Below are 13,433 nucleotides of genomic sequence, written 5' to 3' on the forward strand. Positions count from 1 at the left end.
TTTTTCTGAAAAGATTTTTTTTCTACCCAATTTTTTGTATTTCCTTCTTCATGCTTCATGCTTCATGTATTTCCTTCTTCATTGTGTTTAGGTCATTTTTTTGTTCTGTTCTTAGGTTGGAAAGTTAAGTTATTGATTTGAAATCATTCTTTAATACAGGCATTTATACCTATAAATTTCCCTCTGAGCACTGTGTTCAGTGCATCTCATAACTTTTGGTATGTTACGTGTGTATGTGTGTTTGTTCATCTCAAAGTATTTTCTAATTTCCCTTGTGATTTCTTATTTTATCCATTGCTTTTAGGAGTGTGTTAATATCCACATATTTGTGAGTTTCCCAAATTTCTGTAATTGATATCCAATTCCATCGCATTGTGATCAGAGAAAATAATTTATATGATTTCAGCTTTTTTCACTTATTGAGACACATTTTATGGTCTAACACATGGTATATCCTAGAGACTGCTCCATTCTTTGAGAAGAGTATGGATTCTGCTGTTCCTGGATATAGTGTTCTATAGATTTTATTAGGTTTTATTGATATATAGTGTTCAAGTCTTCTGTTTCCTCAGTGATCCTCTAGTTGTTCTATACATTATTGAAAGTACAGTATTGAAATCTCCAACTATTATTGTTTAATTGTGAATTTTTCCTTTCAATACATTTTTTCAAAATTTTTCAATTTTGAAAAATTCAAGGCAAAATACATTTTTGCTAAATGTATTTGGGGGCTGTTTTGGTAAGTACACCTCAGATTATAATTTTTGTATCTTTTTAATATGTATCTCTTATATCTTTTCATTATGTCTTTCTTTGTCCCTGGTAACAATTTTTGTATTAAAGTCTATTTTGTTTGATATTAGTATAGCCTCTCCAGTTAACTCTCTTTCGGTTTCTGCTTTCATGGAGTCTTCTCTTTTTTTAAGCAGCTATTTTTTTTTTTTTTTTTTTTTTTAAAGATTTTATTTATCAGAGAGAGAGAGAGAGCAAGCACAGGCAGACAGAATGGCAGACAGAGGCAGAGGGAGAAGCAGGCTCCCTGCGGAGCAAGGAGCCCGATGTGGGACTCGATCCCAAGACGCTGGGATCATGACCTGAGCCGAAGGCAGCTGCTTAACCAACTGAGCCACCCAGGCGTCCCTAAGCAGCTATTTTTGACATAGCATTAATATATACGAATTATACATTATTTAAAGGCTGTAACTTGCTGTGTTTATGTATCTTGAAATGATCACCACAACCGAGCTAGTTAACATATCCATAACCTCTACAGAGTTACCATTTTGTGTGTGGGGGGGTGTATGTGTTGAGGAGTTTAGTATAAGATCTCTTAACAGATTTCAAATATGTAGTATGGTACTGTTAACTGTCATCACCATGCTCTGCATTAGATCTCCAGAACTTATTTATCATGCATAATTTAAACTGCATGGAATATCTTTTTCTATTCTTTTACTTTCAACTTATTCATGTCTTTGAATTTAAAATGAATCTCTTATAGACAGCATGTAGTTAGATGATGTTTTTTTGTTTTATCTATCCATTCTGCCATGTCTGCCTTTTAGTTGGAGGTGTTTAATTCATTTACATTTAATGATAAAATAGAATTTACATCTGCCATTTTGGCTTTTGGTTTCTATATGTCTAATGCCTTTTTTTTTCTTTCTCTATTCCTCTATTTTTCTTTATTTCACCTTTTTGTGTTAAATAGATACTTTCTAATGTGCCATTTTAATTCCCTTGCTTTTTCTTTTACTATATATATTTTTAGTTATTTTGGTGTCTGCTCCAGGGTATACAATCAAAATACTATTCATAACCATATGTTTGGGTTTAACATCACTTTAATTTGGATAACAGTAAAAACTTTACTCCATTGTATTTTGGTTTGCCTCCCCTTCCTTTGGGCTTACTGTCCCATAGATTAAATCTTCATATGACAACACAGATGTATAATTATTGCTTTATGCATTTGTATACTTGAATTTTATTTGATTATATATCTGTATTTTAAATCACATAGAAGAAAAAAATCACAAAGAAAAAATTGCAGTTTCCTTTACCTGTGTTCTTTATTTCTTCTTGAGGATCTGAGTTATTGTCTAGTGTCCTTTCAGCTCAACCTAAAGTACTCACTTCAGGATTTTTTACAGGATAGGTTTGCTGGTGATGAATTCTCTTGTTTTATTTATCTGGCAATTTGTTAATTTCTCCTTCATTTTTGAAGGTCCGTTTTGTTGGATATAGAATTCTCAGTTGACAGTCTTTTGCTTTCAGCACTTTGAATATTTCATACCAGTACTGTTGGTTCCTATGGTTTCTGAAGAGACATTAGCTGTTAATGATTTCCCTTTACATGATAGGTTATTTCTCACTTGCACTTGCCTGATCATCCCTTTGTCTCTGGACAGTTTAATTTTGATGTGTCTAGATATAGATCTCTTTGAGTTTATTGTTCTTGGAGCTGAGCTTCTTGGATGTGTAGATGAATGTTTTTCATAAAATTTGGGAAGTTTTTACCATTATTTCTTCAAATATTCTCCCTGCTCTTTTCTTCCATCTCTTCTGACTCCTTTATTAGCACATGTTGTTGTATGGGTCTCTGAGACTTCTGTTCATTTTCTGTTTCTCAGACTGGGTACTTTTCTTTCTTTTTTTTTTTTTTTTTTTTTTTGAGAGAGAGAGAGAGAAAGAGAGATCATGCATGCAGATGGCAGAGGGAGAAGGAGAGAGAGACTCTTAAGTAGATTCCACTCAGCACAAAACCCAGCATAGGGTCTGATCCCACAACCCCAAGATCATGACCTCAGCTGAAATCAAGAGTAACTAACTGAGCCAACCAAATGCGCCCACAGACTGGATATTTTCAGTTGATCTGTCTTCAGATTAACTGATTCTTTCTTCAGCATGCCCAAAACTGGTTTCAGTCTCTCTAGTGAATTTTTCAGTTGTTGTATTTTTTAACTCCAGAATTTCTCTTTTGATCCTCTATATTATTTCTCTTTATTGAGGCCCTATTTTGGCCAAGCATCATTTTCATACTTTCATACTTTTTTTTTTTTTTAGGTACTTAGACATGGTTTCTTTCAGTTCTTCAAATTTACTTAAAATAGCTATAGCTGTTTTAAAGTCTTTGTTTAGTAATTTCCTTAGGAATGGTTTCTGTTGACCATTTTTGTTTTGTTTCTGTATATGGGACATATTTTCTGGTTTCTTTGCATATCCAGTAACTTCTTTTTTTTTTTTTTTCTTAAAGATTATTTATTTATTTATTTGACAGAGAGAGAGAGAGAGAGATCACAAGTAGGCAGAGAGGCAGGCAGAGAGAGGGGGAAGCAAGATCACTGCTGAGGAGAGAGCCCGATGCGGGGCTCGATCCCAGGACCCTGAGATCATGACCTGAGCCAAAGGCAGAGGCTTTAACCTACTGAGCCACCCAGGTGCCCCTATCTAGTAACTTCTGTTGAGAACTGGATGTGTCACGTAATATATTGTGCTAAATCTGGAAATCAGATTCTCTCCCCTGCCCATGGTTTATTTTTGCTCTTAGCTATTGTTTGTTTGTTTGTTCGTTTGTTATTTAGTGACTTTGCTGAACTACTTTCATTAAGCTGGTGTTCTTTGTCTTGTGTCACCATGAAGTTTCTGCTTGGTTAGCTTGGTTGCCATCTAATGATTAAACAGATTTTCTGAATTTCCTGGAACCAATAAATCACAGTCTTTGCTGAGGTGCTCTGTGTGTATATTGGGGAGTGCCTTCGGTGCTGAGCCAGGCATTTAAGAACTCTGCCTTACCTTTCACCTCCTGCTTGCACAGATACTCAACTAGAAGTGAGAGCTTAGGACTTTCTCAGATCTTTCCTGAGCATGTGCACAGCTTTGGGCATACATATCACCTTGTGCCTATGCAGTCTTCTAGATTCTCAAGAGTATGTTGGAACTTTTCAGTGTCTCTTAATGGTAGTCCCCAGACTTTTGTTTACACTCTTTGGTTAGCACATTGTTGCAGCAACTATTATCTACCATCTCAGGAGATCATGATGTTAAACAGTTGTCCCTGATACTTGTTGACAGCTAGCCCTGGGAGAAAGGCTTTCACACTGGGTGAGTTCTGAGTCAGGTCAAATGCAAGGAACATGCAAGCAGGGTTTCCCTGGGAATCACCAACAGGTGGAATTTTTCTGAAAATGGAGCTTTAAAGGAGCTTCAGTCCCAGTCTACCCCCTCCAGTGGCTGCCAGGCTAGTTTCCACTGTGACTGTGTCCTGTTAGTGTTCAGGGCTACATTTGAGCTAGAAAGGGGAAGGGGTGGGAATGGAGCATGTTGAAAACCTCAAAGCCCATTGTTTTTACAGAGGTTCAGATGTTTTCTGAATAAATACTCCCCAGACTTTGTCACTGTTCTGTTTTCTCTTACAGAGGAGAGAGTTTGCAGAGATCCTTGCTCTCCTATTATCACTGACACCATTATATGTCTTCTTGTCGTGTGTTTTCTGTATTTATCAAACCCTATTTGGCAATAATATATTTTTTAAAGATTGTATTTATGTAACAGAGAAAAAGTGAGCACACAAGTAGGCAGAGCAGCAGACAGGGGGAGAGGGAGAAGCAGGCTCTCTGCTGAGCAGAGAGCCCCGATGTGGGACTCGATCTCAGGGCCCTGGGATCAAGACCTGAGCCTAAGGGAGATGTTTAACTCACTGAGCCATTCAGGCACCCCTTGGCAATAATATATATATTTTTAAGATTTTATCTATTCATCAGAGAGAGAGAAGGAGAGAGCGAGCACAGGCAGGCAGAACGGCAGGCAGAGGCAGAGGGAGAAGCAGGCTCCCTGCTGAGCAAGGAGCCTGATGTGGGACTCGATCCCAGGACGCCAGGATCATGACCTGAGCCGAAGGCAGCTGCTCAACCAACTGAGCCACCCAGGCGTCCCGGCAATAATATTTTTAAAGTAATAAATGCTTAGTATTTTTACTTCCCTTTATAAACCATTCTTTGTCAGTGATTGAAGTCATGAAATTCTTTTTGTATCTCAGTAGGTAGGGAAATAGGCGTGGAGTTGCCTCCCCATTTTAGAGATGAGCAAACAGGCTCAAAAAGGTGAAGTGTCTTGCTCCATGTGCCAAGTTGCTCCCAGTTGTGGGTTAATGCCCAGTTATAGTTTGTTTTCCATTGCCAGTTGACTCAAGCAGAATTGTGATTTTGGTACATGAAGAAACTAAGATACAGTATTTGATTTTTTAAAATGCAGTTGTGTATTATACCATAAGAAGTTTAATTAAAATACTAAAGTGTTGGTACCTTTGTTCCATAGTCTGTTATCTTGATGTTGATACTATTTGGTGTTTTGGCTTGAACTCTTCCACATCCTCTAAATTATAGTTGTGCCCAAATTTTGCATTTGGATGCCTAAGATGGTACACTATACAGTGACTTTAGGGAAAGAACAAGATACTTGTTCTATATTTTTGGCATGCCAGTAATACCATTTCATGTCTCGAACTCTCTTTTTTTTTTTTCAAGTTTGGTCTGATAAATCCTGCCTATGTCCAATAGAGTGAGTTAACAGCAACAGATTTAATTAGATTGATAGCTATATGTTTCCATATGAAGCTGTTTTCTATTCCATTATCAGCTTTGTATCACTAAGATATATGGAAACTGAAACAAAGTTACCAAACATGTGGTTGATAGTTGGAAACGCCAGCAACTCTCGATTACCAGGGATACTGTGAGCATTTCCTTCAATTCATTTGGCAACTTAGTGTGCCCTGGAGAGTGGGGTCAGAATATAAGAGGGAAGAAAAGATCACAGGGAGTGGAATTAATCAGGCAGGACTTGCTCTGGGAACTGGTACTTGAGCTGAATCTTGCTGGAAGTGAAAGATCTTATTTGATGGGGAAGACAGGTCACCATCAGTGGTTAGCACCAAGAGGAAACAAGAGCTGGGAGCAGTGAAGGTGGGACAGTAGTTGTAAGAGCTGCTGAAATCAGAGCCTTTTTTCCTCCTCTTTGATTCCTTTTTATTATGATGAGAGAAATCGCAGACACCAAAAGACAGAAACCAGTTGATCAGGGTGTTTCCTGGTTTTATTAGTGATGCTTCCAGCTCATTATCCAAAGTGAGGCTTTTCCATGCTGGAATGGCTCCCTTAGCAACAAAACAGGGTTTGCCATCCTTGGAGCAAAGCCTCTGCAGACTATTGGGTGACTGTCCATCAGATGGGAGTATTTTGACCCTTCTTTTGTGGATTCTCCTATGTAGGACGGGAATTAAAGGTCCTAGTGTCTACCAGCCGTACTTTCATTACTCTATCTGGGATATTGGGCTAGCTTTCCCTGAGAATATTAGAAATCATGACACATGTTTATTTTTTAAATAATTTAGAGTAAGTGAATACAATTTCTAAACAACAGAGACTTAAAATAAGAGATTTGCAGACACTGCATGAAAATAGATAAGCTGAAAGTAGAAAACACAAAAGCTATTTTTTTGTTGTTGAGTACTCAGTTCCTTGTATCCTTGTTTAAGAATAGACAAGAGTTGCAAACCATGAATCTCTTCTGCTTCTCATGAAGTGTAAATCATTGCATGTTATGCAAGGTCAGATGTTAGGCCCTATGAAAGGCATTCTCCAGAGAGTTGTCCAAAGTTGGAGGCTTCTGGAGGGACTGAAATGCCTAGCTGGGGGCTATGGGTTTGATCTAATAAAGAGTACTCAAAGAATCTCAGCAAGAGAATGGATACTCCTAAAACCGTGTCTTAAAAAGAGATTCTACAGTCTTTGTCCAGCAGTACGCATGTGACACGAGTAAAGCTCACCTAGCCTAAGAGAACAGTGAAGTAAGGAAAATCATGTTCATCAGGAAAGGATCCATATCTTTGAATTAAAAGTCATTATTTCTCTACTTAGCAAACTTCCCAGTACCTTTAGAGTACTTAATAACCTGTCAAAATGTAATGTGCACATTTCTCAGGACCATGTATTATATAATTACTTAGGAGGTACAGTGTGTTTGCAGACTGACACATTGTAGCAGTGCTCATATTCATTGTGATGGTATCTTTTTGAGGCTGGGGGGTAATTTAAAACACATTTTCCTTTTTAAGAAGGTCAAACTGTAGGGGAAAATATCTTTGTACCTTTTATAAGCTGCTTATACTTGTAACACAGATTAACTTCCCAGCACATAAAGGGAATACTAGAAAACCCTTGCATGATTAAATATGCCCCTGGAGGATTAAGTTTTTCCACATATTTTTGAAGCCAGAGCTATGAATAGTGTTCAGCATTAAACTTTCTGTACATCTTGATTATGGGGGAAGGCTTTTATTCCTACTGCTCTTGCTGTTGGTTTTTCTGCTATTCAGATTTGTAGCACTGCAAAATTATCTGTGGAAACATGGACTTGAAATCTGAAAGATTAATTAAGGTCCAACAAAGTGGACCTGGAATTCTAATTTTTAAAAATTTTTTAATCCATTTTTTCAAACCTGTTTCTTCTTTCACCTTATTGAAAACGTGGCACAAACTAGCTAATTAGTGAGCTTAATAGTTCAGAAATAAATGATTGCCAAGCACAAAGTATTTATCATTTTGAAAAAGATCATTAATTTTCATGCATAATTTTCCTAAGATAAAGTTCTTGTTTGTAAGGAATCTCTTTATTACTGAGGGATTCAGTTACTAAGTGCCTTTTTATCCAGGCATTGGGTTGTCAGATTAATTTACTGGGGCTCATCAGCCAAAGGCTTTGCTGTGTGACCTTGAGGCATACTGATCACCCTTTGCTCCTCCATGATACCCCGTGTATCTCTTCCCTCCAGTCTGCAGGTCTTACCTTACCTCCCTTGGCTCCCTTCACTGGTACTCAGCAGCCCCTTGATTTCTTTGACCTCCCTGTTGCCTTTATCCTATCAGTGCCCACGCTTACATGGTCCTTAACCACATTTCTCCCAAAACATATATTATCTGTCCTGAGCAGGGTCCTCCACTTCCTTTCTCACATTCCCCACACAGCTGTCCCAGACCATTATTGCCATGGTCCACCCACCCCCTTCTCTGGCAGCCGATGACCTTGCTGCCTGCTGTCAGACCCCAGAACTTGTCAGCCCCCAGTTCCCTGCTCTCCTAACATCACAACTGCTGTTTTGTTTCCCATGGCTGAAGGGGAGGGCTGCCCCCCAGCTCAGCTCTAGCTTCATCAGGGCTTTAGGACTCTTTTTCCTCCTCCTCTGCTGGGACCTTTCTCCAGCACTAAAGGGAAAAAAGAGAGACTTTAATATTATTTAAATAAGTAATATATGCACACAATTTTAAAAATTCAGGTAGTATAGAAGAATTTGCAGAGCCAACTACTTGATGCCAGTCGTGTGTATGCATACTTCCAGAGATCTTATTATATGCAGGAACAAGCATACACGCAGCTGCATTTCCCTTTCTTTTTCCTTACTCCTCCATCTTTATTTTTAAGAGATTACTACCAAACACATGGTCTGGACGTTGCTTTTAATATACCTGTATGTCTTGGAAACAAGTTTGTATAAATACTGTAGAGCTACCTCATTCTTTTAATGGATCTAACTTATGCCCTTAATTATAAATACACCATAATTTTGTCAACCAGCTCCCTGTTAAAGAGTAGTGGCTTCTAATCTTTTGTTGCTGCAAAGAGTGTTTTAGTGAGCATCATTACATGTCAACTTCTTTTACCCATGGACAACTGTATCTGTATGAAAAGTCTTTGAAGTGGAATTATTGCACCAAAGCATTTATACATTCTCATCTCTTTTATGGAGAAGTTTTAAGAATTGTTTTCTTTTGTTACTGCTTCTCCAGCCTTTCTATTCATGTGTAATTGATTTCTTGGATTTATCTTCATGTCTGCTTTTGAGACATTCATCTATTTCTTCTGAGTTCTGAGAGAATTTTTGAGACACTCTGGTTTACTGTTTCCAAACACTCATAATTCCTGTGATCTTTGAATTTTTAAATACAATAATCATTATTTTCTTTGCTTCTGAGAACTGAGACATTCTTGTATTGTTCTCCTGTCAAGACGCAGGCTTTAAATCTTTTTACCAGGGGATAACATATATACAAAAAAGTGCTTGATGGCTTTTCACAAAGTATACCAACACCGAGATAAAGAAACAAATGTTATCAGTATCCAGGACCTCCCTTGTGCCCCTTCCAGTTACAGTCCCTCCATGGGTAACCACTCGCCTAACTTAGATTCATTTTGCTTGTTCTTTTTTAAAATTTTATATATAAAAATGTAATTGTGCATTAAATATTGCTTCTCTCTTTTTCGTTTAACATTATGTTTATGAGAATTATCTATATTGTTGCAAGTAGATACAGTGTGCTTTCATTGCTAAGTAGTATTCTATTGCATGAATATACCCTTTTGTTCATTCATTCTACTATTGATGCACACTTGAATAGTATCTAGTTTGGACTACCATGAATAGTGCTGCTGTGGACACTTTGTTTGGGTCTTCTGATACATAACCACACACCCTTTTTTGCAGGGTATATATATTTAGGAGTATAACTGCTTGATCACAAGGCATATAAGTCTTAAGCCTCTAAAATGGCTTTCTTTTTTCTTTTTTTTTTTTCTTTTTAGTATTTTAAATATACATTTATTTTTTTAAATTAAATTAATTTATTTATTTTCAGAAAAACAGTATTTTTTCACCACACCCAGTGCTCCATGCAATCTGTGCCCTCTGTAATACCCACCACCTGGTACCCCAACCTCCCACCCCCTGCCACTTCAAACCCCTCAGATTGTTTTTCAGAGTCCATAGTCTCTCATGGTTCACCTCCCCTTCCAATTTCCCCCAACTCCCTTCTCCTCTCTAACACCCCTTGTCCTCCATGATATTTGTTATGCTCCACAAATAAGTGAAGCCATATGATAGTTGACTCTCTCTGCTTAAAATGGCTTTCTCATTTTGCACTCCCATGAGAATCCTAGTTCTACATTCTTACCAGTACTTGAAATCTTCTTTTTTACTTTAGCCATTTTGGTGTTTATAAAGTAAGATTTCATTATGGTTTTAGTTTACATTTCCCTAATCACTTGTAATGTTGATCAACTTTTCATATGTTTATTGGCCATTTGGATATCCTCTTTTGTAACATGCCTAGTGAAATTTATTTTTATGTTTTGAACTATTGTTTTTTAAAAAGATGTATGCCTAGCCAGCAGATCACATTTCCCATCCATTTGTCTGTTTGTCTTTATTCTTTTTAATTTTTTTCTTGGCTCTTTTCTGGCCCCCTTTTTTTTTCCCTCCTAATAGGTGAACTTTAGAAGTAGGAAACCCAGCCTTTACAGAATTTTTAGTGAATTTGCATAAAACTTATTTGACTAAAATTGTCTTGTAAATTGGAAAAGGATATTGTCATTGTTTCTAAGAAGGGAAAGTGATAAATACTAAGCCCTCCCAGTTTTTGCCCTCCAGAGTGCATTATTATCCCCATGTTTAATTCTAGTTTTAGTTTCATTTTTGACAAGTGCTTATAGAAGTGAAAATCTTGTAATATACTTTTAAAGCCTGCAGCCCCTTTTAACAAATATAAATGTTTTACAGGTTCTTGATCAATATGAACGAGAAGGATTTAATTTCCTAGCGAAGGTGTTTAATTCCTCACATTCCTTCTTAGAAGACTTGACAGGCCTCACTTTGCTGCACCAAGAGACCCAAGCTGCTGAGGTAAGAATAAAACAAGCTTTTTGTACTGAGGACTGGTGTGTTTGAAACCTACTTGATACTCAGATTTATGGCATAGTAAGGAAGCAGTGAATTATGATTTGACAAACATTGCTGAATAAGTCTGCTAATTATCAGAAAAGAAGGAACCTTCTGCAGTCACTGTATGTTGATGTGTGCAGATTCTTGTATAGCAGGTGCCCAGTGCACATAATTAAAGGGAATATGGGTTATGGATTTTCAAGCACCTCTGGTCCTGTCTGAAAAACAGTGTGCCTGTGGCCATGGGAGAGTTGTTTCTGATGTCCACACATCAGAATGTCAGATAGGGGAGACTGGCTCTGGCCATGTTCTTCAGAGGAAATATTCCTGGCTTTTATTTGATAATTGGATACATCTTAGGTCACTGAACTCTACTATAAAATGGCTTCCCCAGTCACAACCTGAGAGAGTTATGCTTTGCTTGTCAATTAGAATATATTGCAGATCTTAATTTCCATGAAGAAGTTCTTAGGAGAAATGTGGCCTGTCTTATCATTTCCACAAGCTGCATAAAGAAAACCTTGAGCGCCTGTGTCCCACAGGAGTGGAACATTTGCAAAGATGCCATTAGTCCTATTGTCCTATTTATTGATGACTACACCATTCCTACCCCTGCCTGGGGTGGTATGTCTTTACCACTGGGGCAGGTTCCAGTGGTCATTGAGTAGACATTCAGTCTGGATACTGGACTAGCTGGTGGCAAACTAAGGCTGCTGTTTGGAAGATTGGAGCTAGTAGCACTAAGTAAAGAAAATTGAATCTACCAGAGTCAAATCCTTTGAAACTTTTAGCAGATTGAGGGGAGAGTTTCAGGCACACCAGAGAGGCAAGATAGTACATCTCTAGTACTACATTTAAAATTGAAATTATGAGGTGCCTGGGTGGGTTAAGCCTCTGCCTTCAGCTCAGGTTGTGATCTCAGGATCATGGGATCGAGTCCCGCATCGGGCTCTCTGCTCGGCGGGGAGCCTGCTTCCTCCTCTCTCTCTGCCTGTTTCCTTCCTCTCTCTCTGCCTGCCTCTCTGCCCACTTGTGATCTCTGTCTGTCAAATAAATAAATAAAATCTTAAAAAAGAAAAGAAAAGAAAAGAAAAAATAAATAAATAAAACTGAAATCAGTTCTGGGGTACCCGGCTGACTCAGAAGATGCAACTCTTGATCTGGGGGTCATGAGTTCAAGCCCCACATGGGGTAAAGATTATTTAAATAAATAGACATTTAAAAAAAAAAAAGCTATAACCAGTTCTTCTTTAACTTGCCTTGGTGTCCTCTGGGCATTTAATGGATGTGTAGTACTCCACTTATAACCAATAGTAAGGCCCACATAGTCTCTTAGCTTCAGTTTCAGAAGATGAACAGTATCTGTGCTGAATTTGAAGAGAATTTGAGATTTTCCCCCAGAGTTGTTATTGGTTCCCAGACATGGTTCAGAGCATTATGTTGATCATGGCTGCCATTTTATCCTTTGTGTAGCACTGTACTGCCTGATAAGGTTAAAATAACTTACAGGTCTTTTCAACTATGCAATTGTTTGACTAGTTTGCTGAGGGAATATTTCTACCGAGCTGGAAATAATTCATATACTTCTCTTTTTTTTTTTTTTTTAAGATTTTATTTATTTATTTGACAGAGAGAAATCACAAGTAGACTGAGAGGCAGGCAGAGAGAGAGAGAGGGAAGCAGACTCCCTGCTGAGCAGAGAGCCCGATGCGGGCCTCTATCCCAGGACCCTGAGATCATGACCTGAGCCGAAGGCAGCGGCTTAACCCACTGAGCCACCCAGGCGCCCCATATACTTCTCTTTTGTTGGCTAGATGAATTGCAACTTGAAAGTGACTCCAAATTTCACTCTTTAAAACAGAGCTGGATGCTAGAATAATGGGCAGATTCTGGGTGAGATCTGACTTGCTTTGCATTTTAGCTGGTCAAACATTAATAGCCTTTTCAAAGACCCAGGAAGAAAAGGGGAAGTTTAAGAGACCAACAGTGACTAAATAGATGGTGGAGCAGGAGGGAACATGGTTTCATCCATAAGTCGGAGTTTTCTGTTTGAAATTTTCCTCCATTCAGTTATATTTATTGTTGTTGGAATCATAAGCCACACATCAAATTTTTTTTTAAAGATTTACTTATTTATTTAACAGACAGAGATCACAAATAGGCAGAGAGGCAGGCAGAGAGAGGAGGAGGAAGCAGGCTCCCTGCTGAGCAGAGAGCCCGATGCGGGGCTCGATTCCAGGACCCTGAGATCATGACCTGAGCTGAAGGCAGAGGCTTTAACCTACTGAGCCACCCAGGCGCCCCCACACATCAAATTTTTGATTAGAGATGGTAGACTGGTTGGCCTGTGAGCCAGATATGGCCTGCAGGTGTGTTTTGTTTGGCCCTCCCCTGTGTTCTGAGTTCTGAATAAAGTCAACATTTAAAACTTACGAGTTTTGGGGGCACCTGAGTGGCTTCGTGGGTTAAGCCTCTGCCTTCAGCTCAGGTCATGATCCCAGGGTCCTGGGATCGAGCCCCACGTAGGGCTCTCTGCTCAGCATGGAGCCTGCTTCCCTGTCTCTCCGCCTGCCTCTCTGTCTACTTGTGATCCCTGTCTGTCAAATAAATAACTCTTAAAAAAAAAAAACTTACAAGTTTTACATAAAAATCTGAATTTTCC

General features: G+C 38.4%; 1 protein-coding gene across 8 annotated transcripts in view; it reads left to right on the plus strand.

The window, feature by feature from the left end:
• ATG7 (autophagy related 7) overlaps positions 1-13,433 on the plus strand; it is a 245,926-nt gene that overhangs the window by 108,219 nt on the left and 124,274 nt on the right. For all 8 annotated transcript variants that reach the window (XM_059161746.1, XM_059161751.1, XM_059161752.1 and 5 more), the window contains one exon: positions 10,610-10,732. In XM_059161746.1, coding sequence (XP_059017729.1) covers positions 10,610-10,732 — 123 coding nt within the window. The remainder of the gene's footprint in view (positions 1-10,609; positions 10,733-13,433) is intronic.

This window comes from Mustela lutreola, chromosome 2, assembly GCF_030435805.1.
Source record: "Mustela lutreola isolate mMusLut2 chromosome 2, mMusLut2.pri, whole genome shotgun sequence".
NCBI lineage: Eukaryota > Metazoa > Chordata > Mammalia > Carnivora > Mustelidae > Mustela > Mustela lutreola.